Source organism: Panulirus ornatus, chromosome 13 (genome assembly GCF_036320965.1).
Source record: "Panulirus ornatus isolate Po-2019 chromosome 13, ASM3632096v1, whole genome shotgun sequence".
Lineage (NCBI taxonomy): Eukaryota > Metazoa > Arthropoda > Malacostraca > Decapoda > Palinuridae > Panulirus > Panulirus ornatus.
Genome location: NC_092236.1, coordinates 56,986,742 through 57,007,628, shown reverse-complemented (window position 1 = coordinate 57,007,628; position 20,887 = coordinate 56,986,742). Strand labels below are relative to the sequence as shown.

Below are 20,887 nucleotides of genomic sequence, written 5' to 3'. Positions count from 1 at the left end.
TAATTGTTTGATTAGTCTGAATGTGAGGCTCCTGACTGTAGGCAGGCAGTTACATGGCAGTTAGACAGTTATTTTGCTTTGTAGCTGAGCTTTCATACTTATCAGCTGTTCACCTTTCTTGCAAATATATTAGCATGATAAAAGTTCTTCTTTCGTACATGATGGATAAAGAAAGGCATCTTTCTTTTTGAGACAAGGCAAAATTCATTTTAACTAGTTCTCAAGCTTCAGTTTTAAATTGATATCAGTACCAGTAGCTGAAATACACCATTCTTCTTTCCCTCCTTTCAATGTTGCTATTGTCATACTCCCATCAGTTACTGCAAAAACCCAATGACAATTGGAGGCGCTTCTAATTTCTTAATCATTTGGAGACGGCTTGGACCAATATGTGAGCGAATAGTGAGGCGACAACACTGGGTTAGGGGACGAGGGTGCTTTTCATGGCCAGCAAGAAGCATGGCCAATCCTGATGATGGTCCTGCTAAGTGACGTGCAGTACACCCAAGACTGTAGAAAGAGAAATGACATAATATCGGTAGCATATAGAGTAGACATGATTACTAATCAAAACTAGGTTTGTGCAAAGAAAATATCAAATCCTGATTCACAATATGTTGCCTTTACTTCAATAATTTCCTTTTTTTATTTAACAAAGTTAGATCTAGGGATACAGTACATGATGCAGAATTGTTTTCAACTTACTTATCCTTAAGGTAAACATCAGCACCATATGCTAACAACAACTGGGCTGCTTCTTCACTCTTACTATACATGGCAATGAAATGGAGAGGAGTTTTGTGATTTTTTATGGCATTTACCTTAGCACCTAAAAAGGAGGAACAGAGAAATGGATGTTAGAATGAAAAAAAATATATAACCCAAAGTGTGTCCATCATAATAATATACATGATCAGAACATATTCATTTAACTACCCACTGGACTGTGCTGTCTTTATTAAAATTGTAACTATAGAATGGAAATGTTCTAAAGTAACTTCCTCTCTCACTACAAATAATCAATGCACCAAAAACCACTAACATTTACATATTTTATATTGTTTTTTTAAGACACCAAACTCATGTAAACTTAATGTTGTACAAATTATTTAAATAATTCCCTAAGTTATTCTCACCTCATATGTTTCCTTCAGCTGTTATATAAGTCCAAGTGTCCACTTCAGTTTCATTAACCTGCTTCACTATTCCCGCTACTATCTATCCATCTATACCTCTGAAGCCTGTTCCCTCCTGGAACTCCCTCAAAGGGGGATGGCCACAGAAAGTCTCTCCATTGCTGTTGACCTCCACAGTGCTGCTTCTTAGCCTTTATGCCTCGCCCTTAACAGGCCACTAAGAGAGGACACCTCTAGCACAGTGTTTGCTGAGGCTCCTACCTAATTTTAGTTCCAGCCTAAATGCTCCTATCTACTACTACTATCTATTGCTCCTACCATTTTACCAAAAGGCAGGGCTAGCACATAGTGTTCACTGCCAGAAAATCTAGTTATGAAGAATGAGTTGTGTGAGTCAAGTATTATTCATAAAGAGAGATTGTATGTTTGTGAACAGGATGCCAGTAGTCCATGTGTGGGTGAGGTAGAAAGAAAAGACAGCTACTTGGGTCAGAGAAATGCAACTTGACAACCATTGAAGTGCTGGCTCATTAAGCAATCATCACTAACCCTCCCAATAGTACTGGTAACATACCTCCCTGGTCGTTGGCTGCCTACCAACTACTACCTCCCCAACCGCTACTGCTACAGACTCGAATATTTAACAGCTCTGATTTGTTACTTTAGAATTCATTTCCTAACAATAACTAAGATTCTTATTCCTATTTATCTATCTATCTCTGATGCCTGTTCCCTTCAAAAACTCCCTCAAATGGGGTGGCCATGACGAAAGAGTCTCCATAATTGCTGGCTGCCTACCAGCTACTACCTCCTGTTTCCTTGTTTTCATATCACTACCCATTCCAAAATTCTCCCTTGATCTCCATCATTATAAAGTGGGTATTTCCATGTGGATGCAGTTATCTATCTATATCTCTGATGCCTTCTTTTCTTGGGGAATTTCTACTTATGGAATGGCCACAGCAGAAAAGAAATGCTGATCCCATTACACTTCCCTATTATGCTCAGTTCCTTTTACACCTTTTCCATAAGCTGCAATTGACTTGTACTATCATTAATTTTACTTACATTTACATTATACTTACACTGATAGTAAAGCTTAAATTCAATCTTGCCAAGATATAAATATATCTTTTTGCATACCACACATCATCTGTTTGTCACCAATTTTGCAATCCTTGTGCTAATATTACCAAGTAAAATGATATCAATATAGAGCAACATCTATGGTTTGAATTTCCTATGAAATATTTCCTAAAGTCTCATCAAATGACACTAATAAACAATGCCCCTCAGGATTTACAAAAATGTAATGCAATATATGAATTATACTAAATAAATGCAAAGGAAAAGAGGGTGGATATGTTGGAAATATAATGCTTCAGGACTATACATGTTGAGGCAGGTTGATCATGCAAGGAAAGACAATGTAAGAGGAACGTGTGGTAATAAATAAGTTCAGTTTGATTTAAAGAGCTGATCAGGGTGTGCTGTAACAGTTTGGATATATGGAGAGAGTGAATGGAGAAAGACTAAAAATGAGAATGTATGTGGCAGAAGTGAAGGGAGTAAGGAGGGCTGGAAGACTAAGATGGGAGGATGGTGTGAAAGAGGCTATGAGATGCCAGGGCCTGAACATATAGAAAGGTGAGAGACATGTATAGGATACAGTAATTGGAGTGAATATTTTAGAATTGGTCTGTCAAGCTTGGTTATGGATAGTGGTCTCTGGTTTCAGTGCATTAACATGACAGCTTGAGTGGATTTCAACAAATGAGACTTCCTGGCACTGCCTCACTTAAGTGGAAAAAGCAAACAATTATAACAAAAAATATACAAATATATATAATGGTACATCACAAATAGCATTCATTAGTGAAAATCCCTAAAGGACATAAGAAAGCAGAGGAAGCATGCCTGAATTACATCAAAAAGGCTTTCTCCTGAAATTTAGCTCTTACTCTCATATCCTATGTGAGGGCAGTGACATGTTTGATTTGTTAAAAGACCAAGAACGCTATTTTACTTTTGTTGCATACCATCTCCAGCCTGTAACTAATTCTTTTGGCATGTGATAACACATATACCCACATGGGGTGGTATGTTCATACCAGACCTAACAAAAGAGGTTAAGAATTGCATCAGTGTATACCTAAACTTTGAACAGACGTCAGGTACTGTGAGGATAAAATATTCCAAGTATTATTTTGCTGTGTTATTTCGCAATTATCTTTTTTGTAATATACTTTCTATACTACCGTGATCATTATGTAAGGAGTGGATATAAGCCATATGTCATTGTAACTCCAACATTTGGTAAAAAAATCATCAATGTTGAAAGAAATTTTTGTCCCCTCGAGTACTTTTTCATCTACTTATGAAGTGACGTGACCAGGTCAGGTGGAAAGGATGCACGGCAATAGGTTGGTTAGAAAATATAAAACAGCAAGACAGATTGAGAGAATATATTAGGGAAAGGACTCTGGAAGCTGTAAGGGGGATGGAGAATGCTTGGGAGGAGTTTAGAGAGGGTGGCCAGGAAACTTTTCTGCCATGGCCATATCCTAAGTAGAACTTCCCTTGTGGAATGAGGTAACACATGTGGAGACAAAGACAAATACAGATATAAGGATTAGACAGACATTTACACTGATTGACAGATAAACAGAACAGACTGATACACAGACAGAACAGACTAGAAATTATGATATTTAGCTCAGCTGTCAAGCTCAGAAACATAATTTTTCACACTACTTTTTCCTATCTCACACAAAAAGATTCTACAGATGAAAGGAGTTATCTAAACCATAAATAGAAGCAAACACTGAATACTCTTGTTTGACAGTACCAGATTTAAGAAGATGTCTGATGCAGGGTAATGACGGAGACTGCATGGAACATGCTGCATGTAATGGTGTTCCATAGTGAAGATCATTAACATTCAGTTTTGCACCAGCATCAATGAGAAGGGCCACAATATCTGTGTAACCTGAAAACAGATCAATCTTCCTTACAGACCATGGAAGGTAGTACACATGAATGACCAAAGTTTAAAAACTGAGATTCACAGGTAATAGTTTAGTGCTTTAATAAATGTACTATACTGAGGATTATACAGGAAAACAAATCCTAGAAATATGACAAACATAGCTAGATAAAAACATACAGAAAGAAACACTTAAAGCAATGTGAAACTTTTTCTGTTGACAATGCACGCTGAACAGTGTGGAACTACAATTTATGTACACTAAAAACTAGGAAAAATTAAGATCAGTCATAAGACATGCAAATAAACTGCAGTAAACATACAGTTGTACATAAATGTTGTGGCTTGCAGACCATCTAAAAGTTAATTTGCAAAATCTAATTACTACAATAAAGTTAGATATTGAAAAAATAGTATGGTTTAGAAACTTAAATTTTCACTTCAATGAACAGGTACAGATGGACAGATTACATATATATATATATATATATATATATATATATATATATATATATATATATATTATCCCTGGGGATAGGGGAGAAAGAATACTTCCCACGTATTCCCTGCGTGTCGTAGAAGGCGATTAAAAGGGGAGGGAGCGTGGGGCTGGAAATCCTCCCCTCTCGTTTTTTTTTTTAATTTTCCAAAAGAAGGAACAGAGAAGGGGGCCAGGTGAGGATATTCCCTCAAAGGCCCAGTCCTCTGTTCTTAACGCTACCTCGCTAACGCGGGAAATGGCAAATAGTTTGAAAGAAAGAAAGAAAATATATATATATATATATATATATATATATATATATATATATATATATATATATATATATATATATATATATATATATATATATCTTCAAGGCCCCCAGAATTTTCTGGGGGCCTTGAAGAATGTGTGGAAGTCGAGAACATTATCTCGGAAAGCAAAAATGGGTATGTTTGAAGGAATAGTGGTTCCAACAATGTTGTATGGTTGCGAGGCGTGGGCTATGGATAGAGTTCTGCGCAGGAGGATGGATGTGCTGGAAATGAGATGTTTGAGGACAATGTGAGGTGTGAGGTGGTTTGATCGAGTGAGTAATGTAAGGGTAAGAGAGATGTGTGGAAATAAAAAGAGCGTGGTTGAGAGAGCAGAAGAGGGTGTTTTGAAGTGGTTTGGGCACATGGAGAGGATGAGTGAGGAAAGATTGACCAAGAGGATATATGTGTCGGAGGTGGAGGGAGCAAGGAGAAGAGGGAGACCAAATTGGAGGTGGAAAGATGGAGTGAAAAAGATTTTGTGTGATCGGGGCCTGAACATGCAGGAGGGTGAAAGGAGAGCAAGGAATAGAGTGAATTGGAGCGATGTGGTATACCGGGGTTGACGTGCTGTCAGTGGATTGAATCAAGGCATGTGAAGCGTCTGGGGTAAACCATGGAAAGCTGTGTAGGTATGTATATTTGTGTGTGTGGACGTATGTATATACATGTGTATGGGGGGGGGGTTGGGCCATTTCTTTCGTCTGTTTCCTTGCGCTACCTCGCAAACGCGGGAGACAGCGACAAAGTATAAAAAAAAAAAAAAAAAAAAAAAAATATATATATATATATATATTTTAAACTATTTGCCATTTCCCGCGTTAGCGAGGTAGTGTTAAGAACAGAGGACTGGGCCTTTTTTGGAATATCCTCACCTGGCCCCCTCTGTTCCTTCTTTTGGAAAATTAAAAAAAAAAAAACGAGAGGGGAGGATTTCCAGCCCCCCGCTCCCTCCCCTTTTAGTCGCCTTCTACGACACACAGGGAATACGTGGTAAGTATTCTTAATCCCCTATCACCAGGGATAAATATATATGACATAATGCCATTAGTCATGTTTATTACTGACACTAGACAAAACAGCATACCTCTGAGTGCTGCTTCATGTAGTGGTGTAGAGAGTAGGAGTGGTGGGTTGACAAGTGCACCTTGATTTAGCAACATTCTAACACACTCGGCACTGCCTCCAGCACAAGCATCACACAAAGGGGTACTATTGTCAATACTCTGAGCATTAATCTGAAGGAAATCAGAGCAACATAACTAACTCTTGAGCTACAAGCTACAGCTTATTATTGCAAAAAATTAAAACAAATACAAGGTAAATCAGTATTAGACACTACATGAAGAAATAATAAAAAAGTAAATACATAGTGAAGCCCACCAACTCAAAAGTAACCAATTATCTGATTTACTATAACACTGGTAGCAAATACAATGAAAAATATATTTGTAACCCTTTCACTGCTGCATTTCTAATACCTACAGTACACTGTGTCTGGGATATTTTCTCGTATTCTTTCTGATGAATTAACTCCATAAGTTTGTAAGTTCAATAAACTGGAACAGCAGCACATGATTCTTGATGTAAGATAAAGTTCAACTTAGTCCAACATAATAAGCAACCTTTAACTCAAATGCTGTTCCATAGCCAGGTTTCTGAGGTAAAACAGGAGTGCTGTCAGGCATGTGTAGACGTGTGGTACCCTTGAAAGTGTATTCATCACAAATATAACTACTGGGGATTTTCATTACTAAAATCTATCATCTTGCTTGATTGTCACAGCTTCACAAAGTAATACATAATGCGAGGGCACAAATCTCATACAGGTCTCCTTAACATTTCCACATAGAGTAGACTGACCAGTGTACAGAAAAATTTTGGATGTTTTATACGGTGATGGTGCCACAACAAGCAATGATGGCTTTATATTTTACCTTGGGGCAAAGGTGGCTAATTCAAGAATCTTTGGTGCATACGTCCCTGCCACAGTGAACAGGAAATAAATCAAAGTGTGATGTATGACCTGGCTGCAGTGAATTGATTAAAGTGACCCTTTTGCTTAATTTTTTTGCTGTAATCATGCAATCTTTGATGTTTAGCCAAAGGAACAATGAAAGATATTTAAAGAAGTCTGAGAACTGTTAATCACAAGTCAAACTCCTAATAATGTACATGAATATATTTCTCAATCATATCTTTCAATATAGCATTCCAATTTCCACATAAGAGTCTATTCTGACACCTCTTTATAACTAATCAACTTGACTGGCATCATAATGAGTAGGAGAAATGTCAAATGACACTATTAGGAAGACATGAACTCCCCTTTTAAATATAAAAATGAGTCCCTGTTTGAAATTAATAAAACCCTAAGAATATGTATCTTTCAGTTTATGAAACAGTTTTCAAATAATTCAGGGAGATTCCATACTGAATAATTAAAATTCTTCATACCTGTTCATGATGCCTCAGTCTTGAATTAAGGGATGATGATATTCATTTTCCTCGTTTATCATTTTGAGGAGGTAATAAAAATGAACATTGAGCTTTCAGCTTTAATCTTACCAAAACAATCTTTCAGGTGACTCCATCTACTTAATTTACCCATCAGAAGATCTCCATTTATTACCCATATCAAGAAGTGTCAAAAAAAAAACAAAGGTATGTTATGTGATCGAGTTAAGTTGTCAACTTGAGCTAAAGTATGAATAAATAAATATATTTTTTCAAGTTCACAAATTAAAAATGAAGTAAACTGCTATCTAACCTATTTAACATCTTAAACGTAGTTTCATGGGAATCTTCTTGACTTCAAAGTGAAACAATCCATTTCTTTGATATGACAATTATTAATTCTTTTTCAATTAACAGCTGGGCTAATCTTTGTAGTATTTTTTTGGCCTTGAGAATTTCTTACATTAATTTCTAAACATTACAAATCAGAGAAGCTGCACTCAACAGATGTAGCTGTAGTAAGACTTTGATAAAATGTTAAAAAAGTATAGCGACCACTGTATCCCCTTACCAAAGCAATTCAATTTAAGGGTAAAAATCAAGATAAATGATCAGGACTTTACCTGGAAATACTTGTATGACCAGGTTCTTTGGCTACAATTGGCACTGAATTGGGTTGGCATAGGTAATAGGACTGTCCCAGCTGACATGTTCAGACATGTCTTTCTACTACTTTTTGTGACAAAATGATTTATCATTTTTAATTGTCGAGGGAAAATTCAAGAAAACGAATTATCTTCCTGTTATGTTATATTGATGCAAATTTCATTTATATTGATAGTAGAGGAAGTGCTTTGCTGTATTTTATATTAAGAGCTTTCTTTCACCATATGTCTGCCAATGGCAGATCATTAAAGCCATGTAGGTCGAGCTTCAAGAAGCAGTGACACTTTCTGTTTACAAATAGCTCTGTCCTGTAGGTCTGGACTGCAATTAAAGCACCACATTAATGAATTGTGAATATGGATTTATTGGACATATGGAAAGGAGGAGTAAGGAAAGGCTAACAAAGAGGACATATGTGTCAGAAGTGGAGGGAAGAAGGAGAACAGGAAGACCAAATTGGAGATGAAAGGAGAGAATGAAAAAGATTTTGAGCAAGTGGGGCCTGAACATGCAGAAGGGTGTGCACAGGAAAGAGTGAATTGGATCAATGTGATATACAGGGGTAGACATGCTTTTAATGAACTAAACTAGGGCATATAAACTATCCAAGGTCAACCATCGAAAGGTATGTGGGGCCTGGTTGTGGATGAGGGAGTTGTGGTTTCAGTGCATTACACACAACAACTAGAGAATGGATGTGAGGGGATGCAGCTTTTCTTCATCTGTTCTTGGCACTGCCTTGCTAATGCAGGAAATGGCGATCAAGTATGGAAAAGAAATCATTTGTTTTCATAACTACACATGAAAATAAATTAACTTTAAAAGAAAACTTTGTTTCTCAGGGACATCTTTTTAGATGTACGTTTTGAAGGTTAATCGATGCTTACCTTGCTTCTTGACAATACACAGCACTGCCATTTCCATCTAGATGAGGTTGATCTAGTTCATTCATACACATTTTGTGAGAATCAATTTTCCACAGAGGGAACTCAAGCTTCAGCTCCACAGGTTGGCAAAACGTCAAAGATGCCATACTCCCTAAGGTAGACTTGCTATCCTGGCTTTTTAAATGGGTAAACTTGATGAATTTCTTGAGACATAAAACTCTGGATTTATCTTCAGCCACAGGAAATTAACAATACTAATGATTCCCTTTTAAGGCTAATTAAAGTTCTGCTTTTGAAAATAGATTCTGAAAAATTTCTGTGATTGGGACATAATGCAAGTAGATTTCAAAACTCTAGGAATACTAAATATGTAGCAAAAGTTCACTAGCCTTACAAAATCATAGCTTTTTTTATCAAGCACTACTTCAAGAAATTGTGAAACCAAAAGTGGACTGATGATAATGATCATTGGTTCCTTTGTTGGGAGCTAGAATTTGCAAGTGTTGTGTCAAGGAGGATATGTGTTAAGCAATCCTGTGTGTAAAACGTATGTGATTCATGTTCCATGGAATTTTTGGAAGAGTAGTTCCAAGCAACCCACTCTAGTGGATACCCTGGCACCACTGGAAATAATCACTCACCAAATAGTAAGATGATGTTCTAACATAAAGTGTATCCTTAAATCAAGGGGAGAATCACTTTTCATAGTTACCATACAATGACCATATCTTGCTATATGAAGGAAAGTTCTCCACACAATTGAAAGAAAATAGCTAGTTCACTGCTCTGTTAATAAAAATCACCGTAAAGATACATGCAATAGCATTTATTAGAAATATAAATATATCATACCATTCATCTTAATCATCCAATAAGTGTTAATTCATATTTGTATTAATTCATAGTATTAATTAACACACCTTTAATCTGTATGATGTATTTAAATGAACTTCAGAGAAACACATGAATTATGCAAAAATATGTGGGTTATTTGGGAGGAGAGGACATAAAATACATGCTGTGTCCAAAAAAATATAATTTCCTGTTCAAGTTTGGATTAAAATGAAGGGGGAACTATTACGTATCTAAACTCGCATGACTTCAGCTTTGAATTATACAAATTACCTAGTAGGTCTTATACTGCGGTTATTATGCATATTAAAAATATTTCTGAGAATAAAAACATAAGATATGATGAATAAGGCTAATGTGCAAAGCATAATATTTTTCATAATTCTGTTTTATGAGTGAAGTTACCAATTCTGAAGTTTGAAGAAGAGTGAAAGTTATTGAAAGCATTAATGGTTCCCTTAACAGAATAATGATGGGTAAAGGTGTAGGTATGAAAAAAAAGAAAGGATTGAGGGACATCACAGTCCACCGAGCCTGATCTATGCAACTGAAACATGGACATAGAATGAGTCACAGAAGTCAAGAATCCAAATTATGGAATGAGCTATATGCGAGAAGTACATGGTATGACTAGACTGAATGAAGAAAGAAATGTTAGGGGTGTACAAGAGATTTGGTATGATAGGGAATGCATATGGAATGAACTGTAGAGTGCTAGAGTGGGCGAAACGTATTACCTTGAGTAGTTTGGGCATATGGAAAGAATGAAAGATGGGAAGTTTACGAGGAAAGAGTATGATAGTATGATTACTGGGGTTGGTGTGAGATGAAGACCTCCTGTGATATGGGGAAGCTGAGTGGAAGAACACTAGAGGAAAGAAATAGTAGAAGAATGCACAGAATGGTGTATGCAAGGGAGGTATATAAGGACTAGGGTATTTGAAGACTTTTGCCTTGGTCATCCTCTCGATGGGAGTTCACAAAGGGAATGGGTATCAGAGATATAGATAGAATACAGATTTTATTCGTCATATTCAGCAAAATGTTTCATCATCCCTTCATTGCTCCCATTGATTTTATGAAAAAAATCTTACTTCTATTCCAATATGAATGAAATATGTACACATCTATCTCCCAATTACTCTTTATTTTCCATCTTTCATAATTCTCTCTCTCTCAGCTACATTAATTCATTTTAAAATTTTCACTTAATTGGACATAACAAATCTGTCTTAGGATGATGACCTACCAGCACTTCAATTTTTTTTTTAATAATCTGGCTATTACTATTATTGAGAATATCGTGCAAAATTACAAATACAAGCATCATTCCTTTTTACTGTCCTTTTCAGTTATGTTACACAACAATAAATGCAACCATCAGTCAACAAACGTCACAGAAATAAACTTTTTTTGTATGAATCTAATAGTAATCATTTATGTGAAATTATTTGTGATTACATTCCATGGAGAAATTGTGTAATTACGTGCATGATATAATCAGCTTAACGTACAAGATACACTGTATAATCATTAAACCTGTAAGGAATACTGTTCAATTCATCATATAGTACTGTACATAAGCAAATATATATATATATATTTATTTATTTATTTATTTATTTATTTTGCTTTGTTGCTGTCTCCTGCGTTAGCGAGGTAGTGATAAGAACCGAGGACTGGGCCTTTGAGGGAATATCCTCACCTGGCCCCCTTCTCTGTTCCTTCTTTTGGAAAATTAAAAAAAAAAAAAAAAAGAATGAATGAATGGGATATGTAACTGTACTCACATAACACATCCTATGGTAATAGAAATAGCCTTGATCACAGAGAAACAATTACGTATTCAGAATTTTCTGTGTGGTAGTATTCAGATGAACAACTCTGAACAAAAATCTTTCTTTAATCAATAGAGCAATTTTTCCCTTCCATTATGATAACAATTTCAAGAACAATTATGGAAAGCATATAATCATTCATTCCACTGGATATACAATAAGAGAATGGATATGACATAAAAGCTTATAAATCATCTTCCATGAATTTAAAAACATTTAAACACACTGGAAAAGGAATTTTAGATATTACTGTAGGTTTTACTTGGGTGGATCACATACATTTACAGAATACCTCCAATGATTTCAGGATGGTGTTGCTAACAAACTTACTGCAATCTAAAGAAAACAAAAAATATTGTTAAATACATTAAATGCACTTATTTAGAATAATTTCATCCTCTCTTTTAGTGATAAATGAAAATAGCAGAGGTGAATTAGAGATAATTTATATACATTATATAAAAAATTACACATCTTAATGGAAAGCAATTTCTCTTTTATATCAGCATGCCCTTCCCATATCTGATAGTAAGGTAGCATTTGGAACAGGTGACTGAACCTATGAGGGAAAATCAAACTTTGCTACTTCATGAAAATCTAATAGATGGAAAAAAAAAAAGAAAGTTCATACAGCATGGTCATTAACTTAACATAATTTAACAATAATTCAATGAAAATTAGGTGTCATAAAGATGTGCAAAGGTACATTCAACAACTTAATTCCTAATTGCATTCACACCCTACTAAGCCCAGCTCTGATCTCCAGGCCAGAAAGAATGTACTTTCTTATAGTATCAAAGAAGGCAGTTGCACAGTCAAGATAAAACACAAAATGAATGTATCTCCTCCCTGAAAATGTTGTATGATGATAAAAGACAGAATAAGCAAAAGATTAGCATATGTATGTAAATATTTTCCCCATCATACTGCATACTTAGCATATTCATTCATGAACTACAAAGGCAGCCAAGAAAATTCTGTAATATCATTATTTCTGAGCAGTATCTTCTTTTACTTTTGACTGCTTCTATACCTCTAGTTGTGAAACTATCTATAACAAACAACGTTCTAAATTTTCAGATATTAATCAATTTCCTTTCAGAAGTTGCATATAACACCCTACAGCTACAGTATACTAATTCCTCAGAACACAGCCCATTCCCTTCGCCCTAACATACACAATGTGTAAAAACAGCTCAATCACTATAGCATTTCTAATCACATACCTAAAATCTTTCTAGTTATCTCATCCACAACTGCTAATAGTTTTTGCTGATTCTATAAAATAGTTAGCTCATATTTAGGCCTATAATACATACAGATAAATCAATTGCAAATAGATTACTTATGATATCTAGTATGAGTCACTTCTGTCTTACATACTCTATTGGTGAGGTTTCCCTTATTAGGCTCAATTCATTGCATTATATCTTAGTTATCCAAACAGCAGCTACCTAAAAATGCTGAGGTAAAGACTGTAACTTACCCACTACCTGATCATGAATTAGTTAAAACAGGTTCCTGGTGATATCATATTGCGACATTAAAAATTTCACTTACAAAAGCTCCCTTTCCAAGGAGGTAGCTCATAATCTGGACATCCCCAGTGAGACAGGCCATGTGAAGTGGTGTGACACGATCATAGTGCTGCTCGTTAACATCACGACCATCAGCTATCAGGTTTTGAACCTCAGTGAAATTTCTTGAAGCAACTGCATTATGCAAGGGAAACATCTGGACCCCTGCTAACAGACAATTCTATTAGCACTTACGTGTTCTTTGTAATCAGTTTCTAATGAAATGAAAATTTAACAATGCAGAAAATATTCAAATCATGATACACTGGGCATAATTCCTTGAAATCTAAGTAAACATAAGACTAAAGCAAACACAGCAAACACAATAAACAAATAATATTTTCTAATTACCTATACAGTAATAGTATCTTGAAAAAATTTGCCACAAAACATCAAATACCTCAATATAGATTATCATAAAATCTTAAAGAGAAAAACCTGGGTAATGAAGATGATGTGGGGTAATTACAGCATTACATATTTACCTCATACAGATGAATAAAAGCAATCCTACAAATCAACTCTATCAAGATGACATAAAACTTGACCCACTTGCCCTATTCCACAATGTTGGTTCTCCTTCCCTCCTCAACAGATACTTCTTCCATATCTACCTCTCATAACTGGCTGCCTGTGTACTTCCACTGTTGGACAGACACCATAATACCCGACAAGCCACTGTGTCATAAGATTATTTTGAGGCTATTGGCAACTTAAGGGCCAATGTGATGTCTGTTTCTTCCCTCGCATTGCTGAACTTTAAAACTCTACTTTTTCATATTTTATGACCAGCCCATTTTCAAAAGGCAGCTTTTCCACTTCCTTAAAACTTTTAGAAAATCTATTTCTTCATCATTCCTTTAACCTTTTTTTTGTAATTAATGAAATGTGTTCAGTGAGGGCTTCTAAGTTAATCCTTTAACATTACATAAATGCACATCAGTCAGGTTAAATCATGTTAAATCAAGTTACACATCAAGGACTGTATTTGTACATATAACTTTAATTTTGTATTTTTTCATTTAATTTTTCCTAATATGATTAAGACACACAACTGACCAAATTTCACAAATGCTGTAATTTCCATCACCTTGAAATCGGTAACCTCTGATGAAAAATTGGGCAACTAAGTTAAATGTTTATCAAAATCATTAATTCAACTGTCTGGGAGACTAAATTATCAAGTAATTTCATTAGCAGCTTATATTTTAAAGATACAACATGCTGACTACTGTACTGGTTATGCAGCAAGACACTTAGGTATCACCAACAAGGCTACAAAAACTCAAAAATTCTGAAAAGTTGATAAAACTATTGACTGAATCTCAAACAGTATCTAGGTAAACTGCCTATTTACTATTATACTTCTATGTATATAAAGTTATGTGAGTGAAAAAGTATGAAAGTACAGAAGTTTGTGGAAGCAACCTTGTTTTTTCTTGCAGCAATTTCATGAGTTATGGAATGTGATTTATTTCACCTGAAGAAGTGATATCAACAAACTTGTGGTGCAACACGACAGGCAATTGGATTTCAAACTGTCATAAGAATGTTCCCACAATCAAAGCACTGTATAGCAACTGCTGTAAAAGTTCTACATTTCCAGATTACAGCATAATATGCATATATAGCACAGTTTACAAAATAGTCTCAAAACAGCAGTAATGTGAACATTTTATTAACGTATATTGACAGTATCACGAAATAAAATTTTTTATTTGGAATATTTCCTGATATTCATATTGAAATTTAGAACATTCTTATATCCTTCAAGACCAAAAAACTCAAAACAGGAACATTTCAAAGATATACTATTATATTTATTTATTTTGCTTTGTCGCTGTCTCCCGCATTTGCCAGGTAGCGCAAGGAAACAGAAGAAAGAAATGGCCCAACCCACCCCCATACACATATATATACACACACGTCCCCACACGCAAACATACACACCCATACATCTCGATGTACACATATATATACACACACAGACACATACATATATACCCATGCACACAATTCACACTGCCTGCCTTTATCCATTCCCATCGCCACCTCGCCACACATGGAATACCATCCCCCTCCCCCCTCATGTGTGCGAGGTAGCACTACGAAAAGATAACAAAGGCCCCATTCGTTCACACTCAGTCTCCAGCTGTCATGCAATAATGCCCGAAAACACAGCTCCCTTTCCACATCCAGGCCCCACACAACTTTCCATGGTTTACCCCAGACGCTTCACATGCCCTGATTCAATCCACTGACAGCACGTCAACCCCGGTATACCACATCGATCCAATTCACTCTATTCCTTGCCCGCCTTTCACCCTCCTGCATGTTCAGGCCCCGATCACTCAAAATCTTTTTCACTCCATCTTTCCACCTCCAATTAGGTATCCCACTTCTCCTCCTATCTTTGAAATCCCTCCATGTGTCGGAGGTGGAGGGATTTCAAAGATGAGGTTGAATATAATACAACAGCTAAGAAAAACAGTGAAGTAAAATGCACAGACCCGATGAAAACCTGACACAATTTCCACATGGCCCAAGATTTGACCTACTTCCAATCTTGCATCCAAATGCATTCATCATATGCCTGCATGTATTAGGCATACAAATGCTAATAATGTTACGAACCAAAAAGAATGAGAGTCAATGCCAAAAATTTCTCTGACAGGGTTTGCATACATGTGATTTGATTGTGTTAACTCATTTATATCAAAAATATTGTTTTAATTCAGATTTGAAAAGCAGGTGGACTATCAGCTTGAACAAAATGGATTCACTATCACAAATATAAGTTCACAACTACATGATCAAAGATGATTTATATATCTTTGAATCTATATGTTTTCATAACTTTATTCATTGTTTTGAAACCTTAGAGGTATGGCTGCAGCCAGAACATAAAGATAATTGCTGATAACTGTAGAATTATAATGTAAAACTGGAAATAAGGTAAATCTCTACTCCAAACATTAGCTTAAATTTGATACATTATATTCACTTTCTTTTAGTTTTCCTTTATATCATTCAGTTCTACATCTTTCCTCATTATCAGGTTTTATTGTATTGCTGGATTAAGGAAAGTACATAAAAAACGCGACTGTGAAAACATTCTACACTACATAAGTTCTCATTATATAATCATGAAAGTAGATACATTAATAAAAACAAGTCCTTAAAATACATTTCCCCCAAACCTACTTGTATAAACAGTATCAAGTACTGGACCAGCAGCCATACTGCACTGAAAAGACCACTCGCAACCCACCACCAGAGATGGCGAGCAAAAGCAAGAACAGAGCACAAAACACCCCCAACACCACTCGGCGCGACCAGCTGTGTGATCTGAGCTTCGTGAGTTTCAGACACAGGCCCAAAAGATTTATTCTTATTTTCTCTTAAGCCTATTTATACATCCTACGCACAACACACATCGGGATGCTTCTGGGGCAAGATCCCAGCGAACCGAGGCCAATAAACTCCCAGTTCTTGTTGACGCAATCCCACGGGCCGGCCAGCTGATGTTTATTTACATCGGTGTTTACTTTCCTGGCCAACAGATGTCGCCCCCACGACCATAACAGACGACAGCCATATTTGGCGGCAAAGAGAGATCCTGTCCAGTAATTTCCCCCTTTTTCTAGTGCCATCACCGTCCCTCTGGGGATATGGGACAATCCAGCAGTGCCTTCTGTCAGTCAGGTAAGTGGAGATCTCGGAATTGGTTGTTCGAGGGCGAGACAGCGAGAGGGTGGTGTGGAACAGATGACTTGCAAGCTGGTTATCGGAGGCCACCTTCGTGGTGGTGGTGGTGCTCGTGATCATATTACATCTGCTAAAGTCTTATGGCTAAATGAATAATGTGGTGAATATGATCGTTAGGGAATAATAATGCCAGTTACAGACGGGAGTTCTGTGGCGTTCACCTAATTCTACAGATTCGCAGAGAGGAATAAGGGAAATTTAAATGGTATGGTTTTGTTTATAGATTTAAATACCGATTAAAGTCCAGTGTTGACGTGATGTAACTTGCTGAATTATGTATAGATATGCTTTCCTAGGGTAGTAAGTTTACTGAATAAGATAACTATTTGATAGAGGGGAAAAGGACGAAAATAACTTCATGATGTGATATCTCTACTGGTTTGTTTTACTTGTGTTGGGTAGAATATAATGTTACGAAAGACGAGTACATTTGTGTTTGATAAAACGCAGATAACGACACATAGTCATACTTCCCTCAGTTTTCATTTATTCTTTCTGTGTTACCACATATATTTCGTTGGTAATATGTATATTTTTTATTTAGTTATTTTTTTTATTAAGTTATTTTTTCGCAAAACAACTGATTGTTTAAAACAGTAGAGAGATTCATATATCATTACGTAACAAATGCTTTATATTTGAACAGTGTTCTGTATCAGTATTATTCTTATTATTCTTATCAATATCATTATTATTATCATTATTATTATTATTATTATTATTATTATTATTATTATCATTATTATTATTATTATTATTATTATTATTATTATTATTATTATTATTATTCTGCTGTATTTGCAGTATTAGGTCATCTATTGACCTAATCCCATCCTCATTTTCGCTTGTCTCAATCTCATCATCCGGCCATGGTGAAGGGTCCACTAAAACCTCAATTAGAGCACGTCAGGGTAATTATGTTGTAGACATACTGGTGTTAAACGCTTTTGAGAGTGGAAAAGACACGTTTTGTTCCATGAAATATCAATTGTAAACCCTGATCATAAGACCTCTTCTGGCCTTTAGGTTATGCCTTTAATAATGTCATTGATTTTGTAGTGCATGATGGCATATTCATAATAACACCTGTTCTGATGTTTGGGCAAGCTTGAAGGATGAAGAAGAATAAGTTCTGTAATCATGAATTTTACTTAATAGAATTTGAAATGCCATTAGCATGAAATTTGAAATGAGGGAAGTAGGACATTTAATCAAGGCACCTGGAGGAGAAGGCGTTGGTTGGTCATTCGTTTCACTAATGAGCTAGTGGCTGAGATTATCTCTACTGGGTGTTGGGGAAAGGCATGAATCTTGGGAATAAATGACTCTTAATTACAGCCGTGAAAGTTGAGACTAGCGGAGAATTAGGAGGATTAATGCGTTCAAAACTTGGCTTATTGGAAATGCCAGAACGTTCGGTATAATTGAAGGAAGTGTCGACCCGTTTTGAAACAGTTGTATTGGGTTATATTTAGATTAGAAGGGGAGAGCTGTTGTGAGAGTAGCATTGAAAATATAGAGGCCTCATTATGCTTATCTGTATCGATTCGTTTTTTGAATAAGTGAAAATAGAAAACAAGATTGTTAATTGTAGGTAAACATATTGGTATGTGTTGTTTGATTTTGATCTGCTGAAGGTAAACTCGCTTCCGTATTACAGATAAGCTACTGTATGTTGATAGCAGAAGATTAAAGGCTCGTTTTCTATGATGAGTATTCCATACCGCAACAGCCCTATTGACCATGTTATATATAGGACACCTGCTTCCCAGTGCAAATCATTTATACGATCCTCCACTAAGCTTGCTATGTTTCATGATTTATATTATATGCAGTCGTTGTCGCTTAAGATGTCGTAACTGCTTGTCATGATATGCAAGTTATCATTGATTTACGTTCTTCCGTAGCTTAATAATTGCAGTTTAAACTGTTTTGGAATCTGAATTAGGTTTCGTTGGATTGGTTAGGTTAGCGGAGGGGGGGGAGGGGATTGAGAAAAATAATGACACTTAAAACAATGCGAAACAGGCCATCATCTTTCACTATATTATTAGAAAAACATATATATATCCTTGCTTTGTCCCCCAGTCGGTCTGCTTATTTGTAATTACCAACCCAGTCTAGCCCACTGACGTCGCTATGAGTTATTTTGGGGAAAGCAGTGGCCCGGAAAAAAAGAAACATACATATTTTAGTAATATCCAGTGTATTTATTCCAGGTATGTTTCACTAGATGTATGTATAATTTACACAGAGAGCCGTGATATTATGCTTGGGAAAATAGTTGTGAATTGAGAGGGGGTTCCTGCCACTGCTTCCCTCTGTGTTCATAGCCTAGCCAAGCCATACCTTCGCGGTCGTGGGTGTTGTGCCGTGTTCAGGAACTGTAAAGCCTCTAAGATAAAGGCCAATGGGGACGGTTAGCGTCTTTGTTTTACGAATTGTTCTTTCCACTCTAGTGCTCTCCCTCATTTTCAGGCTCCGTGTCCCTTGTCCCATTACCTAAACCTTAGTGACCTTTAGATCTTACCATCCATATCCCTTCGTTCTCCTTTGCCTCCATCACATCCTCCATTACCTCTATCACCTCCGCTTCGGCTCATCCATATTATCCATCACATCCAAGCTTGTTGTCCCATTCTCCGTTAACCCTCTGACCTATCACCCCCAATCCCCATTGCCTACTGTCCTCTCACCAGTCCCCCATCACCATGCCTCGTCACCCCATTTCCCATTACCTCCACCCCCCATCACTCATGTAGCTTGTATTTGAACCGTTGGACTCAAGGGTCGTACCGTCGTGCTCCAGGGTCGTACTGTCGTACTTATTGGGCTAATTCGACGCCCCACATAATTACCACAATTGCGTCAGCAACCTCTCGGCCCTATACGACCTTAACATTTACACACTGCGTAACAGCCTTGTCCCTCCCTCTTCCTCTTCACCTCTCCTCCATTTCTACGTCGCCCACTGCCCCCCACCCCAGCCCTACCCTCTCACGAATGATACCGCTGTTGAGTTAGACAGGTGGGAGTAATGAATACAACAGCAGCTGCAGCTGTCGATGGGTGGGGGAATGAGGGCTGCGGTTGTATGTAAGTGGGGGTGGTGGGGGAAGCGAAGAATAAGGGTATAAGTATAGCACGTGTTTCTGGCTTAGGTTTCCCCTGAAACAGTTTTTTTTTTTTTTTTTGTGTGTGTGTGTGTGTGTAGCATTGTAGATAGATGTTTGTCAGGACAAGGCACTAGGGCCAGGGCTAGGACCAGAGCTAGGTCTAGGGGCTAGGGCCAGAGGCAGTGATAGAGCTAGGAATTGCAATGGATCACCACTGGCAGTTTTCGTGTTACAGTATCGGTATTCCTCAGCTTTTTTGAGTTATCCAAAAGACGATACTATTCCCGCAATGGCTGTCTAATAGAAACGGTGGGTTTGCTGGTGAAAATGGAATTTGCTTTTCTAGTTTACGATTATTTATATCTTCCCCTTCGAAGTTCAAGTCATGATCTTGGGTTTGAAATGATAGGAATTAGAAACATATGTACGTGTGACTTGAAAAGTCCTCGAAAAAAGTTGCGGATGAAATAATTTAATCAGTAAAAGACATACATTATACTTCTCTTCTGTGAGTTTAGCTATATTATTATTATTATTATTATTATTATTATTATTATTATTATTATTATTATTATTGGTAGTAGTAGTAGTAGTAGTAGTAGTAGTAGTAGTACTACAACTACTACCACCACCACTACTACTATCTCGACCTGTGCAAGGAACGCTGAGTATTTCAGTGCGTTACTAAATAAAAAAAATTTCATGGAATCAAATGATTCTAGAAATTTCAGTAGTAGCGAGAACAGCTGAACATTGAATGTTTTGTGTCAGGTAGAGATGATTGTGTATTAACACATGTCTTGTTTTGA

The 20,887-nt window shown here is 36.5% G+C and overlaps 2 protein-coding genes across 6 annotated transcripts in view; one reads left to right on the top strand and one right to left on the bottom strand.

Moving 5' to 3' along the window:
* Positions 1–307: 307 nt before the first annotated feature.
* LOC139752931 (ankyrin repeat and SOCS box protein 11-like) lies at positions 308–16,729 on the bottom strand. 4 transcript variants are annotated; one of them, XM_071669008.1, is made up of 6 exons: positions 16,630–16,729; positions 13,178–13,359; positions 6,005–6,155; positions 3,985–4,125; positions 706–829; positions 308–510 (listed from the first exon to the last, which is right to left on the bottom strand). In XM_071669008.1, the coding sequence occupies exons 2-6, from the start codon at positions 13,349–13,351 to the stop codon at positions 318–320; spliced, it is 783 nt and encodes a 260-aa protein (XP_071525109.1). In that variant the 5' UTR covers positions 13,352–13,359; positions 16,630–16,729; the 3' UTR covers positions 308–317. The 4 variants fall into 4 exon arrangements, with proteins under 4 accessions (XP_071525109.1, XP_071525108.1, XP_071525105.1 ...); XM_071669007.1 differs by having other exon boundaries at positions 16,623–16,719; XM_071669004.1 differs by having other exon boundaries at positions 13,178–13,362; positions 16,399–16,715.
* A 24-nt stretch (positions 16,730–16,753) lies between these two features.
* The window catches only part of neur (E3 ubiquitin-protein ligase neur), a 272,831-nt gene continuing 268,697 nt past the window's right edge, over positions 16,754–20,887 (top strand). Inside the window, exon 1 of one of the 2 annotated variants that reach the window (XM_071669003.1) lies at positions 16,754–16,899. In XM_071669003.1, the coding sequence (XP_071525104.1) occupies positions 16,866–16,899 (34 nt within the window). In that variant the 5' untranslated portion in view covers positions 16,754–16,865. The remainder of the gene's footprint in view (positions 16,900–20,887) is intronic. The other variant, XM_071669002.1, reaches the window with a different exon arrangement.